The following is an 18,703-nucleotide window of genomic DNA, read 5'->3' on the forward strand; positions in this document are numbered from 1 at the left end:
CAGGGAGTGTACCAGCAGATGGAAGACCTCTCTCTCTCTCTCTCTCTCTCTCTCTCTGCCACTCTCTCTCTCTCATTCCAGGATTCCCATTTTCCTATATCTCTGACTCCCTTTCCAACACCATATCACAGAAATGCTGCTATCTCTACCTCACTGTGTCCGAGATTTGAGAATTCATATCAGCAAACTGCTAGGCAAGCTGTCTGGAATATTGAATCCCAAGTCATGAATGCAGGCACTGATGTCAGTAAATTCTTTCCTGCACAACATTGTATCCCCTCACGTCAATCAAATATCTTTAAGATCTACTCCCACACACACTCCCTCGGTTCGTGATGGTACTAAATGCCTAGGTTCAATAATTCATCTGGATTGTCAGCTATTTTCTGCTGTTGGTATTTGAACTGTGCTAAGACCTGATCTTAGTTATTTGCTGAAAACAGTGCAAAGTGGGGAAGGCAATATGGAAGCCCAAGCACTGTTGTGGCAGGTACTGTCTCTGGTAAGGTCTTGGTCAGTTTTCTGTGCAAGGCAAGTTGCTTCCTTCCGGGACTAAGGAGATACTGCATCTGCCTGTGCGGAACTTTTAGGGAAATTTAAGTGTTCAGCATTTTCAAGTTTGCCTTCTCATTGTTCCAGTTGGGAAGTGCTCAGTTTTGCAAATAGATTTGGTACTGATTTTTAGCATAGACAACAATAGATGAAGATTTATTTAAGAGTTGGACAGGCAGAGTGGACAGTGAGAGAGAGAGAGAGAGACAGAGAGAAAGGTCTTCCTTTTGCCGTTGGTTCACCCTCCAATGGCTGCCGCGGCCAGTGCCCTGCAGCCAGCACACCGCGCTGATCCGAAGGCAGGAGCCAGGTGCTTCTCCTGGTCTCCCATGGGGTGCAGGGCCCAAGGACTTGGGCCATCCTCCACTGCACTCCCGGGCCACAGCAGAGAGCTGGCCTGGAAGAGGGGCAACCGGGACAGAATCCGGTGCCCTGACCGGGACTAGAACCCGGTGTGCCGGCACCGCAAGGCAGAGGATTAGCCTATTGAGCCACGGCGCCGGCCTCTCTGTGTATCTTGAGTTGATACTTAGTGCCCCTGAACATATTATTTTGTCTTATCAAATATCCAGAACTTACCATCCTATTCCTCATTTCCTATACTTATTATTATTCTTGTCCTACTGAAGTATTTCAGCCACCAGCCTGCTCCTTACTATTTATCTTTATCTCTTTAGGATCAATCACAGATAAGAGGCTTAGTAATTCTGATGCCACTACATATTCAGGTATCACCACCCCACTTTTAACACAAATTATCTTTCTCTGCAATTACTAGAAAGCAGAGCCTGAAACAATAACATAAGTACAAGTGCTGACTGGGGTCTGTGATCCAGGAGCTTGGTGGTAGAACAGGAAGAGCAAAGCAGGGAAAGGGGAGACAACGTCAAGAGGGACAGTCACTTGGACAGGGATACAAGAAACACGTTGGTCAAACGTGTCTGCACATGGTCTTCAAAGACATCCCAGGAACAGCCATTTGGGAAGAAAAGGGCGATGCGTCTGCTTACCCATTCTTCTCATGTTTGTAAAATACTTCTTCCATGGATAATTGCTCTTCTGGGTTATATGCGCATGAGTTCTAAGTGAGCTCCACAGCAGTTCCTGATGTAACATCAACGGAAAACGAGAAAAACCTTTAGAGTAAGACTCAAGAAGTACATTGCATAGGCCTAGCAAGAATAGCACTGGATTCCAAGCTGGATTAGGACCGGTACTGAATCAGTTGCCACTGCTAAAGCCGGGACAGAACATAGGTGAGGCTGAGAGAGAATATGAAGAGATGTCTGACAATCTCAGATCCAGCAACTACATTCTTAGGTACAAAATCAAAGAAATATGTATCTACATTCAGCATTATTTATGAAAGCTCCAAATGGTAATAAACCAAAGTCCATTAATACTGCATGAAGTGCTGAACACAGATACAAGAGAGCACAAATTTGATCCAATTTAGTTCCAAAATAGGCGAACTTAACCGAAGGTGTTAGAAGTCAGCAGAGAGTTAGTTACCTTCGGGACACAGGGAATGTGCAGCAGATACTGTTGGTGCCCTCTGTGGATTTCCTTTAGCACCCAGGCACCTAGCCCCCTGGCTGCTATGAGGGCTGGCTGTTTATAAGTCACAGTCATCTCTCATTCCTTTGTCAAATGGAGGCATCTTGCCTGGGAAGCTATGCCTCCCACCCCTGCATAACCACATCTTGATCCATGATTGATTGACACAGATGTAGAAAGGTCTGGCCCCTTTGTTTAAGGCAGGACTCATTCTGTGGTTCAGTTTTTGCTCCATAGCCTTCTCATAAAATCAGAGAAATTCTGCTTGAGACCACGCTCTTTAGTTTTTTTCTGCTTTCAAATATTTCCCTTACTCATCTTCTGTTGGAGAGCACTCTTACCCCGATGACCTACCAAAGAATTCCTGTTTCAGGGTCTGGGTCTAGTGAACACCCAAGGCAGAGTTAAGCAGTAGCAGGAAGGGCCTCAAGGGACCTCCATGGTGATGGTAATGTTCTATTTCATGACCTGGCTGAGAATTTCATGGGTTTGTTAACATTATGACTTTATTCATAGAACATTTATGATATACATATTTTTCCCTATAATTTTTTTATACATCAATACAAAAGGATTTATTACAGAGAGAGATATTGACTTGGGCAAAGCCAAAGGAGAAGGGATATTATTCTCTAAAATCTTGAATTGGGAACTGACTCAGAACCATGAATATTTCATAACAGTTTTCTAGAATCTCTATGTACTTTGAAAAGCTACAACTGTCCTTGAGCACCCCCTGAATGGCTTATAAAACTCATGGAGCTTGGAAGCAAAAGACTTCTTCTGTGTACATTGACCTCCCCCCAAATCAGTCATGATAGGGGAGATCCAACATGGCTGAATAGGATACAGCTACACTGACTTACGTTGCTCTGTGATATGAAAAGAACAAAAGAAGGACTTCGTTTCCAGGGATCTGACTGATGGAAATTGAGGAAAATTTTCCACAAACAAGTGAAACAATAACAACAACAATAACAATAAAGACCCCATGGGACAAGAGGAGAGAAGAAAGACACCATTGCAACCAGCTCCGTGGTGCAGCCAGCCATCTTACATCAAAGTGGGAAGAAATCACCATGCACCCTGCTGCTCAGTGTTAGCTAAGAAGGAATTCCACAGTCACCCACTTTTACTTCAGTCTGGAGAACTGACTAAACTGAACAAATGCTGTGCTTGGAGTATGGAAGCCAATCCCACAGAGCACCATATGTGGCAGTGAAAAGTCTCACAGTGTGCCTCTGTTCTACTGGCATCATCGTCAGAATCAAAGCAACATGTGGGATAAAGGACAGATCACTTACATCCTATAACTGTGGGAATTTTGGGGCATTAACCCCAGGGCTACAGTCAAGCACTCGATGTGAGCAAGAGGGATTCACCTTAGCTTCTAGGGGCTAACATCTGCAGCATCCAATAAAAAGTCAGCTCCCACCCTGGGAGATTTGGGTAATGACCTCACCATACCCTACAACACAAGGACTATAACAATTCATTCTAAATTTCTTTTTTTTTTAAATTTTTTTGACAGGCAGAGTGGACAGTGAGAGATAGAGATAGAGAGAAAGGTCTTCCTTTTTGCCATTGGTTCACCCTCCAATGGCCGCCGCGGCTGGCGTGCTGCGGCCGGTGCACCGCGCTGATCTGAAGGCAGGAGCCAGGTGCTTCTCCTGGTCTCCCATGTGGGTGCAGGGCCCAAGGACTTGGGCCATCCTCCACTGCACTCCCTGGCCACAGAAGAGAGCTGGCCTGGAAGAGGGGCAACCGGGACAGAGTTGGTGCTCCGACTGGGACTAGAACCCGGTGTGCCGGCGCCGCAAGGTGGAAGATTAGCCTATTGAGCTGTGGCTAAATTTCTTGAGGCCAAGGGAATCACCTGGTGGACATAGGGAAGAACTCACCTGAATTCAGTGGCTATGGACTCATACCATACAGAGTAAAATCTATACACCTTGTAGTCACCCTGTAGGACTGGAGCAGGGTCCACAGTCCTAGGACTAGGGCTGTTGGTATTATAAGCCAAAGCACAAAGTTGCACTCTCCTAGCAGAAAGTGAGGATGGGTCCATCCATATCACACAGTCCTAGAGCCATAGCAGTTGGTGCCACAAGCCCTGGCATGATGCAGGCTTGCCAGTAGGACAAGGGGGCAGCCACCTCTATCTCCCTTAACACCAAGAACAAGGTCCTGACTATCACATTTGCCAGGAAGACTGACACTGAACTCTCTGTGGAGCAGAGATGCACACCTAATGAAATCCTTATTCATCTCAAAGCCACAATTATATTCCTAAGGACTGCAGCAGACTAGACCACTGTGTCACTTATAGACACAACTGATACTAATACAAAAGAAACCACTCAGAGACGACACTCACGGGCTCACCTAGAACCAAAGACAAAGCAACAAGCCAAGTGATACCTTGCATTCCAGCTAAACCGTAAATTCTTTTCTGATAAAACCTACACAATAAAAAAATGAGTACAGCAGATGGACACAGGAGACAAGAAGATGCAAGGCAGCATGATGCCTCCAAAGGAACACAATACTCCTCTAGAATTAGACCCTGAACTAAAGGAAATCTATGAAATGACAGATCTAGAATTGAAAAAAAAAATAGAATTGAAAATAATGATTGTAAGGAAATTTAATGAGATGCAATAGAACACAGATAGATTAAAGAAATGAGGAAATCAATGAGTGACACAAATGAAAATATTACTAAGGAGATAGAACTCATTGAGAAAAACCAAATAGAAATTTTTGAGGTGAATTCTTCAATCAGTAACATAAAAATATGATTGAGAGCTTCAACAACAATAGGCCAAGTAGAGGAAAGAATTTCTGATCTTGAGGATAGGAATTTTGAAATAACCCAAGCAGACAAAAATAAAGAGAAAGGAATCAAGAAAGTCTACATGAAAATGGGTACCATTAAATGACCAAATGTTCATAGTATAGGCATTCCTGAAGGAAATGAAAAGGAATAAAGCCATTGAGAACTTGCTAAATGAAGTAATAGTTGAAAATATCACAGGTCTTAAAAGAGACATGGGCATCCAGATAAAAGAAGCTCAAAGAACCCCAAGCAGGCTCAACTAAAAAGGTCTTCAAAGCATATTGTAAAGTTGTCAAAAGTTAAAGACAAGAGAGAATCCTAAATACAGTAAGAGAAAAGCATCAAATTACACATAAAGGAAAGATAATTATATTAACATCAGACGTCTCAGTGGAAGCCCTACAGGCCAGAAGAGAATGTGATGATATGGTCAAGATATTAAAAGAAAATAAAAACTTCCAACTAAGAGTATTATATCCAGCAAAGCCATCCTTTAAAACTGAAGGAGAAATAAAGCATTTTCCAGATAAGCAACAACTGAGAGAATTCAGCACCACCAAACCAGCCCTACAAGAAATTTTGCAGGACATCTGCATTAGGAGTAAACATCATGAAAATACATGACATCACCAAATTTACTAAGAGAACCATTATCCAGTCAACAAAATGACAGGCCTTAGTTCTTACCTATCAATACTAAGTTTCAATGGAAGTAGATAAATTCACCAACCAAAAGACTTAGTTTGGCTGAATGGATAAAAAACCAGGGCTTCACTATATGCTGCCTTCAAGAAACTCACTTCACAAAGATACACACAGTGTGAAAGTAAAGGGTTGGAAAAAGAAATATCAGGCAAATGGAAAAAAAGTGAGTAGGCCTGCAAATCCTGATATTAGATAAAACAGACTTTAAATCAAAACCTGCAAAAAGAGATAAAGGACATCATATATTGATTAAAACATTCAATTCAGCAAGAAGGCATAAAATAATATATATATATATGTATATATATGTGTGTGTGTGTATGTGTGTGTGTATACCCAACAGAAGACCATGCAGATACATACAGAAAATACTATTAGACCTAAAGGGAAAAATAGACCCCAATACAATAATAGTGGGCATGTTCAACCCCCCATTCTCATCAATAGACAGATCATCCAGGTAAAAACATCAATAAAGATACATTAGAGTTGAAACATACTTTTGGCCGGCGCCATGGCTCAATAGGCTAATCCTCCGCCTTGCGGCGCCGGCACACCGGGTTCTAGTCCCATTCGTGGCACCGGATTCTGCCCAGGCCAGCTCTCTGCTGTGGCCTGGGAGTGCAGTGGAGGATGGCCCAAGTGCTTGGGCCCTGCACCTGCATGGGAGACCAGGAGAAGCACCTGGCTCCTGCCTTAGGATCAGCGCGGTGTGCTGGCCGCAGCACGCCGGCCACGTGGCCATTGGAGGGTGAACCAATGGCAAAGGAAGACCTTTCTGTCTCTCTCTCTCACTGTCCACTCTGCCTGTCAAAAAAAAAAAATACTTCCAAGCAAATGGACCTAACAGACATTTACAGGATATTTCAGCCAACAGCTACAGAATACACATTCTTCTCATAGGCACATGGAACATTTTTTAGGATAGGCCACGTATTAGGCCACAAATCAAGCCTGAAATCATACCATGTATCTTATCAGACCAAAAAGGAATAAAATTAGAAATCAATGACAAGAACAATAGAACATTCATAAATACTTAAAAGGGAACAACATGCTACTGAAAATCAATGGGACATTGAAGAAATTAAAAAGGAAACCAAAAACTTTTTAAAAAAGGCTTATTTATTTATTTGAAAGGCAGAGTTAGAGAGGGAGAGATAGAGAGAGGGAGATGGGGCCGGTGCTATGGCTCACTTGGTTAATCCTCCGCCTGCAGCGCCAGCATCCCATATAGGCGCCAGTCCTCTTCCAGCCCGGCTCTCTGCTGTGGCCCGGGAGTTCAGTGGAGGATGGCCCAAGTGCTTGGGCCCCTGCACCCGCATGGGAGACCAGGAGGAAGTACCTGGCTCTTGGCTTTGGATCAGTGTAGTTCTGGCTATAGCGTCCATTTGGGGGGTGAACCAATGGAAGGAAAACCTTTCTCTCTGTCTCTCTAACTCTATCTGTCAAATAAAAGAGAGAGAGAGAAAGAGAGAGAGAGCAAGAGAGCGAGAGACTCTGAAGGTTCATTCCCCAAATGGCTGCAATAGCCAGATCTGGGGCCATCTGAAACCAGGAGCCAGGAGTTTCTTCCAGGTCTCTCATGTGGGTTCAGGGCTAAAGCACTTAGACCATCCTCTGCTGCTTTTCCTGGCACATTGACAAGGAGCTGGATCAGAAGGAGCAGCCAAGACTAGGATCAATACCTGTATGGGATACCGGTGCCACAGGCGGAGTCTTTACTCACTATACCACAGCACCAGCACTCAAAAACTTTCTTGAAATAAATAAAAATGGAAATACAGCCTATCAAAACTTGTGGGATACAGCAAAAGCAGTATGCAATTACATAGATTGTCAGTATTGAAGCACTAGTGGGCTAGGCTTCCGCCTGTGGTACCAGCATCCCATATGGGCACTGGTTAGTCCTGGCTGCTCCTCCTCCAATCTAGCTCTTGCTAGAAATAGACTTGCCATGTGATCCAGCAATCCCACTACTGGGTATATACCCAAAAAGACTTGAACACAATGTATGAAAGAGATACCTACAGCACCATATTTATAGCAGCACTATTCACAAGAACCAAAATTTGGAATCAACCAAGGTGCCCATCACCAGATGAATGCATAAAGGAAATGTGATGTATATAACACAAGGAATATTATTCAGCTATAAAAAAAGAATGAAAATTCTACCAATTTCAGCAAAATGGAAGCAAGTGGAAGACATCATATTGACTGAAATAAGCTGGATCCAGAAAGTTAATTAGCGCATGCTCTCCCTTATATGTGGGAGCTAAAAATCTAAAAACCAAACAAACAAACAAAAAGAAATGTCTGTGTATATCAGTATTGCTGCAAATATAGGTTTGTTTGCTTTATATCTTTGTCAAACTAATGATTAACAGTGTTGTACTACTATAGTTTTAATGATCTGGGATTACTTTAAAGTTGACTATATGTGGGTATAATGGTCATTTTTCCATTTAATTATTGTTTATAGCTCTTGTCTGTATTTCCAGTGGACTAGGGTGTTTTTGCTTTTAACTGATTAAAGTTCTTATTCAGTGAAATATTAAACTATTAAATTAAAAACACAAATCAGTCATGATAAACTAAATAATCCTTATCTAGAAATATTATGCAGTATTATCAAAATCTGAAAGTCTTAGTGGCTTACTACAATAAAAGTTTATTTTTTAGTTATGCAAAATTAACTGAAGTTTAGGGTAATTGGAGTAGTAGCCCAGTATTTCCGGCTTCTTTTTTTGTGGCAATTCTCTCATTGAGTGCTTCTGTAGGAGAGCAGATCACTGAAGAAATTTGTACCAGCAATCAAATGTTTTGGTTTAGAAGTGATATTTGTCACTTCTTTGAACAATCTATTGACCAGAACTGCCAGATGCCTGCTACCCACCGTGCTCACAACTCCTGTAACCACCCCACCAATTGCAAGGAGTTGGACTGTGGAAAAATGCAACCGTTCCCTGTACTAAGAAGAGAAAGCAATGCACTTAGAAAGCACCACCATGATCTCACTGATTTTACCTAAACCACTTTTGGAATCCTTTTATAGGATAAGGGAACTGTGTTTTTCCCCTCTATATGATATCAATTACACAAGAGTCCAGAATATTTCAACTTTCTCTATATCTCAATTTCCCATATCAATATACTAAATGTTATCTACTTCCATTTTAAATTTGAAAGCTATTTTCTGTAAATATGGGTTTAAGTCAGGAGATTATAACTATTATAATAGAAAGTTTTAAAATAATACAGCCAAGGGCAGCTTTATTCCAAATATCCAACATTTTATTGGGTATAAAAGGACTTGTCTCTTGCATATCAGGATGATGCGAGTGACTGCTCCCGTGTTCTTCATCTGCGTTTCCTCTTGGGAAGGCTCCTGTCTCTCTTTTTCTCTCTTGAAAACATGTGTTCTTCACTAAGGTAGCTTTCAAAAGATTTTCTTTGCAAAACTGGTCCATGTGAATCCATCAGCCATGAACTTGACCTTCCTTTGCCATTATTTATAATAGAACTTAATTATATCAGTACATAAAATATTAAGTCTAGTACAAAAGTTATGAAAAATGAGGTATAAATAACATTATACATAATAGTTCTGAGTGATTCTAAGAGTTAAATACAATACTGAAAAATGGATGACTCTTTAGAAAAATACATTAGGCTCACAAAATACATTGGGCTCACAAAGTACATTGGGCTCACAAAGTACATTGTTTCATTCAACTTCACAATATTTGATCAATTTTTCCTGCAGTTGAACCAGCTATTAGCTTTCTGGAGAGTCAGAATTCTCTTCGTTTTAGGATCAAATTTGTATTGCCTTGTTCCATGAAAGAAATAGAAAAATCCTGAGGGAAAAAGATAGTTATATATTATACAAGTAGCTTATAGGTTTAACTTGAATTCTTGAGAAAGCCAAGTTATTTGTGAACACAAATATTTTTGGCATTTGCTGTTCCAAATAATAGTACTGATGTTATTACCATGGCAATGAAAAGGAGGAACTGTGTATATATACTTACCATCTTTGTTGAAAACAGCATCAACCTTGTTTCCAATTCCTGGGAAGTCATGTGCTATCATTTTGGGATAACCTGCATCCATAGATCGTTTATATTCATCATACCTGGTCAAAAAGAGGATTAGAAGTATCATAATTGGTTGCTAAACATGCAAGACAAATCAAGACCACTCAAAGGAATTCAGCAACTGGACTTTAACAACTTCTAATTCTAGAGATCGTTTGTAAAATGGAAGATTGGATAAAGCAAGGTCAAATATTGGTGCTTACATTTACAAGATTTGCTAAGATTCCACACTATTTCCTGTTAAGATAAAATGTGACACTGGAAAAAGAATATTCTATTCAATAAGAGGCGCTGGGAAAACTGAATATTCATATGCAGATGAATCTTGATCCCCAACCCCCAGCTCTCACACTATACAAAAATCAATTCAAAATGGATCCAAGAAAAAATGAAATAACCAAAAATATGAAACTTCTTGAAGAAAACATAGGGGAAACACTTCAAGATGTTGGCATAGACAACAAATTTTAGGTAAGATCCTGAAAGCACAGGCAACAAAAGCAAAAATAGACAGATGTTTGCAAACTATGTATCTGACAAAAGATTAGTATCTAGAATATATAAAGAGCTAGAAAAACTCACCACCACCATCACCAAAAACCCCCAAATAATTCAGTTAAGAAATGAGCAAAGGGTCTGAACAGGCATTACTCAAAAGAAAAAAATACAAATGGCCAAAAAGTACATGAAAAAATGCTCAGTATCATTAGCCATCAAGAATATGTAATTCAAAGCCACTATGAAGTATCATCTCACTCCAGTTAAAGTGGCTTTTATCAAAAAGACAAATTCTGGTGAGGATGTAGAGAAGAGAAAATCCTTATATACTGTTGGTAGGAATGTGAATTAGGACAGTCATTATGGAAAACAATATGGACATTTCTCAAACAAATAAACAAACTTATTGTATGACTCAGCTATCTCAATTCTCTAGGTACCCAATTTTCTAGGTATATATCTGAAGGAAATACAACCCACATATGAAAGATATACCTGCACTCCCATATTTATTGTAGCTCTGTCTACAATAGTCAAGACATGGAATCAAACTAGTTATCTATCAACAGATGAATAGATAAAAATGACATGTGTGCAAAATGGACTTATTCAGCCATAAGAAATAATGGAATACTGAAATTTGCAGAAAAATGAGTGGAACTGGAGATTATTGTTAAATGAAATAAAACAGACATAGAAAGACAAATACCACATGGAAATTTATAAAAAATAATTGATTTGATAGTGATTACTAGAAATCGGGAAGGATAGGAGGAAGAGGAGTAGAATGATGTTGTTGAATAAGGGGTACCCAAACACATTCAGACAGAAGTAATAATTTCTAGTGTTCCATAGCACTTTGGAATGACTATAGTTCATAATACATGTTTTATATACAATGCAGAGAACCGGAAGAGAGGAGTTGGTAGGCTCCAAATACAAGATAATGAAATGAAAAACTGAGTTGCCTGGTTTGATTGGTTTAGGCTGTGCATACATGTTGAGATACTGCATTGTATCCCATAAAAATGTACAAGCATTCTATGCTAATAAAAGTATCTTAAAATAATTTTAAAAGAAAGACAAAATGCTGTGCAAGGTAACAGGCAGCTCTCTGAAGAGGCATGCTTTCATTTCTGCACCTTTTTTAACATCCAGCCCCACATTCTCCCCAGATTCCCAGCACAGCCATCCCAGGGTGGTTGTTGGTCAGTAGAACAGATGAACGATAGACTGGCCACAGCTGTTCACAGAAAAGGCAGCTGACCCAGGCAATGTAAGACGCATCTTGAAATTTGTTCAATGTTGGGCTTTCTCTGTAGAAAGAACCAGTGCCCTAACATTTTCTGCACTCCGTGTTTACCTCCAATACTTGTTAGCAACAAAGAAGTATGTTTTTCCAGTATCCTCCTCAGAAACAGCAGCGTCAATATGCTTCACACTGCTAGGGAAGCCAAAGGAGCTGTGAATGTCCTTGGGGTATCCTGGTAGCTCATTCTGCCCCTGCACAGTCCAGTACTTGTTACCTGCAATCAAGAAACAGAGATGAAACACAGGCCGAGGGCTCCAATAGATGATAAATGGCTTTGCAGGGCTGGGGCTGTGGCATCGTAGACTAAGCATCTGCCTGCGTTGCCGGCACCTAGCATGAGTGCCAGTTCCTGTCATGGCTGCTCCTCGTCTGATCCAGCTCTCTGCTATGGCCTAGAAAAGCAGTAGAAGATGGCTGAAGTATTTGGGCCCCGGCACTCCCATGGGAGACCCAGAAGCAGCTCCTAGCTCCTGACTTCGGATGGGCCCAGCTCAGGCTGTTGGAGCCATTTAGAAAGTAAATGGATGGAAAATGTTTCTCTCCGTTCTTTCGCTCTCTCTGTAACTCTACCTCTCAAATAAATAAAATCTGTTTAAAAAAATCAAATAAACAGGTTTGCAGCTGAGTTCTTAATGTCAGCTGCTAGTGCAGTGGCCTAGCTACAGATTAGAATCAGCTGGAGAGATTTTTGAGCCCATTGTTGAGATCCCATCTCAGATCAATTAAATGATTACAGTTTTTGAGGCTGCCTAGGTGATTCTCATCTGCCACCAGCTTTGAGAATGACACATTTATAGGATAGCAGGGGCAAAGCCAGATGTGCAAAGAGCCAGTCCACCATGCCCTCTCAGTAATAGAAAGCTCACTTCTCCAGGTTGCCCAGGGACTGTGGAAGAGCACACAACGTTGAGATCCAAAAGGAGAAAGCATTGTAATGATTCACAACCTGTAATGACTTGCAACCCTGGGTTTAAATCATTACATCTAAATATTGGAATTTATGCTGTGTGCAGATTCTGTATGCTTATTATACTCAGGAAGTCACACATCACAATTCTGAAGCCGGGATTGTTCTCATTGCACAATATGGTTATTTCACCTTCACTAAAAGATAGGAGTGCTGCTGGATTGTGTGCACCTGATATTTTACTTAATTTCATGATACGAAGACTAAAATTCTAAGGGGTTTTGCCCAGCTCAACTACATTTTTTTTTTTTGCCTTTAGTTCATGACTCACTCATGTGCCTTAATGTTTGCATGTCCTATGCCAAACACATATTCACAAAAATATTTGTGTTTGGCATAGTGTCTTCAAAGCCTAGAACCTATCATTGCACTGTGTTTCCTTCTGATAGAAGTTTGTCTGATTCACAATAACCAGGTATTCTCATACTTTAACGTATATAAGAATTGACTAGAAAGCCTGTTAAAATTCAGACTCTGTCAAAGAGCACCTGCAATGGGTTGCAAGATTCTGTAACAAACTGACCCTTGATGCCAACTCTGCTGATCTGAGGGCCTTGCTTGATAGCAAGGCTGCAGCGCCCCCATCTGACTGCCTAGTGGTGCTTTCTCTCATTTGTGTTTCTTAGTAAGATAGGGTTGAAGAACATAAATAAATATAAACAATATCTTTCTGTTCTGTCCTCTGTAGAATTGGACCAAGTCTCAATTTATTCCTGAGCAATTTCAGAAATAGAGATGATTTTAAATACATAAATAATTTGTACAGAACACACTTTTACAAGTCTCAATTCATAAATAGGCCAGAAGGTTTGTATCTCCAGTCTTTTGTCTTCAATTAAAATGACTCATAAACTCATGATGTAACTTTTAATTAAGCTTATGAGTTCCCACTGATCTGCTTGGTGAAACTCAGATTTTCAAAAAACCACAAAGAGGATGTAGCTAATGCCCTTATGGCTTAGCCCAAAAGCGGATGAAAATTAACCCATAAAAACAGTAAAAAATGATCAAAATATTACCTTTGAAAAACAGAATTTCATCTCTGTGGGCAACTTCATAAGCAGCTTGAAGTCCATTGGGCAGATGTGGCCAGAAAACAGAGATGAAATTGAGCTCAACTTCTGAGTAGTAGGGATTTGCCCGCATGTAGAACCTGATTTGAAAAAAAAAAAGAAAGAGAAAAAGAAAAAAAAGGCTTAGATTTAATGGCTAGTAATCCCTGGCTGACATCCAGCCCTTATTTTTGTGCTGGTCCATGTTTATCATCTGCTCTGCAAGGAGGGCGGGGCTTGGAAAGTCCTGGTTTGCAGCATTCGCATATTTCCTTGGTGGAAATACTCCCAGTGTGGTGAATATCAAGAGTTACAGTAGAGGACCATCGTATAGTGTTTCTACCATATGATACACTAGACATCAATGACCTCAAGAATATAAACAATATCATGTAGTACAATAATTACAGTGATAAGTTTAGATTATTTTTGCTACTTTTGGTTTTAATAGAATTTAATTTTATGTGTATAATGTAATTTATGATAATGACGGGGTACACTGTCAATTTGCAAAGTTCTTCAGAATGTAACAGCTGGCTTTGGTGAGCCATTAGGAGCCAGCTGCAGTGCATTCTTTGCTGGAATGCAACAGCAATAAATGGGCCACCCTTAGAGAGTACTTACAACATGCCAGGGCCTACCCCTACATCATGTCTTTTCAGAAAAAAGCTACAAGACCATATTACTCCTGTCTCATAGGTGAGAATCGAAGTCAGGGGAGCTGTGGGAGGTGTCTAAGGCTACCACAGCTGATAAGAAGCAAGAGTGAACTTTAAACTCAGCCACACCCTTTGCCGTACTTCAGTTGGTAATAAATAAAGTTGACTCTACAGTTTTTAGGGTACAGCACAGTGTGATGTCATGCGGGATGACAGAATTCTCTGGAGTCCTAGCCATGAGGAAGACTTTGACCTTGATGCTGAGAAACCTGACTTGTAGGTCTTGTCCTGCCTCTGCTGGGCTACAACCCTTGCAAGTCAGTCACTAGCTCTTGCTTTCCACATCTTCCGGTTGTGGAGACTTTGACCTGCTCCTTGGAGTAATCCTCTGAATACTTGCTTTGATATGTGTGCCCTGCTATATGGAGCGCTCTCCTTTAAAAACATGTGTTTCCTTAATAATTCCCAGCAGTGCACTATATCCTGTATGAGGTAATCCTGCCTTATCTTTCATACTCAAACACAGTAAAGAAGAGGATGGAAGGCATCATTAGATGATATCCTGCATTCTGGGACAGATAGGACCACAAAGTAGTAAGACAGCACCCATATCACTCTACAAAGCAAGCCTGAGGAGGAGGGAGTCTCCCAGAGGGCCCCTGCTTCCTGTGTATGGATCTTTCTTTCTGCCAAATTCCCTAGGAACCAAATGGTAAGTACAGCAGGCCTGCTCCTTGCAGGCGAGAGGGCCCCTACAGCTTCAGTGCACAGGGTCCTCCACTGAGGAGGGAAGAACCACCTTGTGCTGCCCCTGTATCCCAAGGGGCATCTCATGGAATGTCATGGGGTTCCCCCAGCAGCGGCTCCTTCCCTGCTGCTCTCCCAGCTTCTAGAGGGCAACAGAGATCCTTATGGTCTCAGGCTTTGGGAGCACAGGAGGGGTGATCCTTAGAGAGTGGCATCTTTGCCATGCTCAGTGTGATGGTGCTGTGGAAAGGGCTGATTACATACCATCATAAACAATGCTGACGCCAAAAGAGCTTGGGAATTGGGTTAGAAGACCAATAACTGGCATTTTCTGAGAGTCAAATGATAATAGGTGAAAACAAAGTTGGTTTAAGTACATTGTGTTGTACAAGCGCAAGAAATCATTACCATATAATTATAAATGTAAACAAATTAGAATAATACATGAAGCATATTAGTCGCTGATGGTAGCGAATATTGTTATTATTACAAATGAAGAACATAAAGAAAACCTGATGCCTTACCTGTCTTTAAAGAACATTATTTCTCCCCGAATTGTGGTTATAGCATCAAAGGTCAGCTTACTATCACACACTTTTGGGGTCTGTGAGCCTATTGGCTGACTGGGATTTTGGGAAGGTCCTAAAGAAAATAAGAGACCTAGATTTAGTTTTGCTTAGTATTAGAAAACTACATAAACATTGAAAAACAGCTTGTTACAGGATACAGCTAGTGACTGTTTTATTTGGAACAAGTATAAAGACTAGTAGGCCCTTGTCCATGATATTTTTCTTTAAACTTACCATATATGGCTTGGATGCCATCAATGTCATCCTGAGCTAGCTGAACATCACCACTGAACATATAGTTGGGGTACATCAAAGCCCCAATATCAGTAGAATGGGAGAGTCCAAGAGAATGGCCCAGTTCATGAGCTGCAACACGATACAGGTTGTAATCTAAAAGAGACAACAAACCCACTTGTATTAATGTCAAATGCAGTCAATTTTAAGGCATTTAATTAAGAATTAATCTACAACTTCACAAAGATTTATGCTCATACTTTCTCAATGAATTTTTCAAATAAATATACATTTTTTCTGAGGGTGGAAAGTATGCATTTATTAATAGTAAAAGTCTAAAACCAGTGATTATATCAACAAAATTAAAAAACAAACTCATCTGAGAGTCTAGCATGATTAGTCAATCTTAATGAGTAGATGGTATAATTTCACTGAGAAGCAATACATTTCTATTAACACTCTTTATTATTTACAAAACTGATAAATAATATGAACAAATTTGGAAAACACAAGTTATCTCTCTTCATTTCCATAGAAGCTATACCACTGTTAAATTTTGTTGTATCCTTCCAGTAAAAAAGACTCAATAAAGATGTATGCAAGTGAAACATTAAAGTTTTCGATGTTAATGTTGAAATATAAGTTTTAGAGTGGCCTATTTGTCACCCATGCAATGTTATATATAAAGGAATAACCTCATGTTGTTAAGTATATCATTAATTTTCTAAGTGGTAGCAGAAAATACATAGTTCTGTTACTGTGTTCTTTCTACTAAGCCGGTCAGCATTACATGAATCATGAAATAGTGGGGCAATGAGAGGAGCAAACTTGGTTGACTTACTTCTGAAATTGTTGGTCCACCTGTCATCTTCATCAAAATGAACATCCCCTCCAATGCCTGGGCCTGGTTGAAAAGCATGAGCGAGCTGTCCTTCAGGTCCATCGAAGGGAGAATTGTCACGATGATCTACAAGAAAGAGGGTGCAACAAAGGTCTCTCTTGGTTCCTACTTTGGCTAATCCAGGAGGGCAAGCAGCAGCTTTGTTAGAAAGCCAACGGACTTCCATCAAATGTGATACAGCTCCCTCCTGGAGCTCATAAAATTAACAGTCCTCTTAAACAAGGAATTCCAGCTGTGAGACTGGAGAGAATTAGGAAGAAGCTGAAGTTCGTGTGAGAAAACCATCCTTCTAGAGAAAGAGCTTACCTCCCCTGACAAAGGATATCATGATGTCTGCTTGACCCTTGGAGACTTTGGTGAATGTCAGGGGTGTGACATTACTCCAGAGTTGAAAAGCTTTCTCAATGGCATTGTCCACCTCTGCCCTTGACAGGTCTGGTGTGTAATTTTCAATCCTTACAATGAAAGAAAACAGAAACACATTAGACCTTTTTTCTTAGGCTGTGGGAAGCAGCAGCCCTCTCCTGGTGCTCAGCCCGATTACCTGTAAGTCAGATGTGTTTGTTCCCAACGAGGGTTCCCCGGAGTGAGGACGAACTGAGCCACATCAGGCACGCCACACCTGGGTTGCTTCATCATCTTCAGGGTTTCAGCATCTGGCTTCCCAGTCACTTTCAGCCCAAAGAATTCCTGCATTTGCTTCAGCTTTTCAACTACTAGGCCATTGCCTCTCTGCTTTGGAATTTTCCTCCAATCATCCTTCAGATTGTAGTAGTTTTCCAGGTATTTCTGATAAAAGACAAAATGACGTGAAACGCTGGATAGGAAATCTTTCTCGTTTCCTAAAAATTGACACATGAAGTTTTAGGCAAAATAGAGGACTATCTTTAAAGTGTTTTCTCACAAATATTTTTTCTTATTTTAAATTTATTTATTTGAGACAAGAGTGCACATACTCCTGTCTACTGCTTCACTCCCCAAATGCCTGCAATGGCCAGATCTTAGCTGGGGCCAAAGCCAGGAGCTGCAAACTACATCCAGGTCTCCCACATGGGGTTAGGGACTCTGTTACTTGAGCCATCACCTGCTGCCTCCTAGGGTAAGCGTTGGCCGGAAGGTGGAGTTAGGAACTAGAACTGGGAATCCGATGTGGAGAGTGGGTGTCTTAATCACTAGGCTAACTTCCCATTCAGAGAACTATACTTTTGTTTAAATTTTGTATTTCTTATTGTCTTTATCATTGGTGGAAAAATGCAGCTTCAGAGTGGAAATTTTCCTACTGTTTGTTACTATGAAGTCAGAACATCATAGTAGAGCCAGATTTGTAGAGGGAGATTGGCAAACTGCTGCCAATCTATAACTTGTAGAGCTGGATTTGAATACTGCTCCGTTAGTTCCCTCTTATGTTCAATTCGACAAGGAGAGCCTATCTATGTCTAGATACATATTTTGGAAGACTACTGTTTCTGGCAAAAATCTTTTTCTAGGAAATCCATCCTTACACAAGTTTCGCTATACTACTGTGTAAAATGCAAAGCAAAGACATGCATTTCTGGCATGTGTAGTGCAGTATTTACCTGGACCATCTCCACATCTTGCTCTCGTGTTTCTGAAGCTGCTGGGAAGCCGTGGGACCCCACTCCCCAGAGCAGTAGCAGCAGCAGAGGCAAGCCGGGCATGCTGGTGTTTGTCTTCCTTCTCAGTGCAGGGCAACCACGGGCTCCCTACCTGCTTGCAGCCTCAGTGCATCCTCTAGGAACCTCCTCCTTTATATACGAGTCCTTGCACTTTTACAAAGCTGAAGGCTGTGTGACTCATGCTTTACAACATCCTCTTGATTAACAATGAATAGCCTGAGCAATCATCAGACACGGTGACTCCCAGCAGATTTTTTTGGGTTAGCTTGGTGTTGCAATTTCATGATTAATATCAAACAGGACGTGGTGTAGGAGACAAGCTCCACCATGTAAACAGTTGTTTTCTCTATTTCATTTCCATCCTATTTGAG

General features: G+C 40.8%; 1 protein-coding gene across 1 annotated transcript; it reads right to left on the minus strand.

Moving 5' to 3' along the window:
- Positions 1-8,948: 8,948 nt before the first annotated feature.
- On the minus strand, positions 8,949-18,471 carry MMP1 (matrix metallopeptidase 1). The gene is made up of 10 exons (XM_062198328.1): positions 18,273-18,471; positions 17,240-17,484; positions 17,002-17,150; positions 16,636-16,761; positions 15,795-15,950; positions 15,516-15,633; positions 13,553-13,686; positions 11,618-11,780; positions 9,691-9,794; positions 8,949-9,516 (listed from the first exon to the last, which is right to left on the minus strand). Exons 1-10 carry the CDS (start codon positions 18,372-18,374, stop codon positions 9,407-9,409), a joined length of 1,407 nt encoding a protein of 468 aa, XP_062054312.1. The 5' UTR covers positions 18,375-18,471; the 3' UTR covers positions 8,949-9,406.
- Positions 18,472-18,703: the final 232 nt, after the last annotated feature.

This window comes from Lepus europaeus, chromosome 7 (assembly GCF_033115175.1).
Source record: "Lepus europaeus isolate LE1 chromosome 7, mLepTim1.pri, whole genome shotgun sequence".
Lineage (NCBI taxonomy): Eukaryota > Metazoa > Chordata > Mammalia > Lagomorpha > Leporidae > Lepus > Lepus europaeus.

Coding starts and splice junctions, on each gene's coding strand:
- MMP1 (XM_062198328.1), bottom strand. CDS start 18,374: ATGCCCGGCTTGCCTCTGCTGCTGCTACTGCTCTGGGGAGTGGGGTCC. Junction 17,485..18,272: donor AAGATGTGGAGATGGTCCAG/GTAAATACTGCA, acceptor GTCTTTTATCAG/AAATACCTGGAAAACTACTA. Junction 9,517..9,690: donor TGCTGTTTTCAACAAAGATG/GTAAGTATATAT, acceptor TTTTTCCCTCAG/GATTTTTCTATTTCTTTCAT.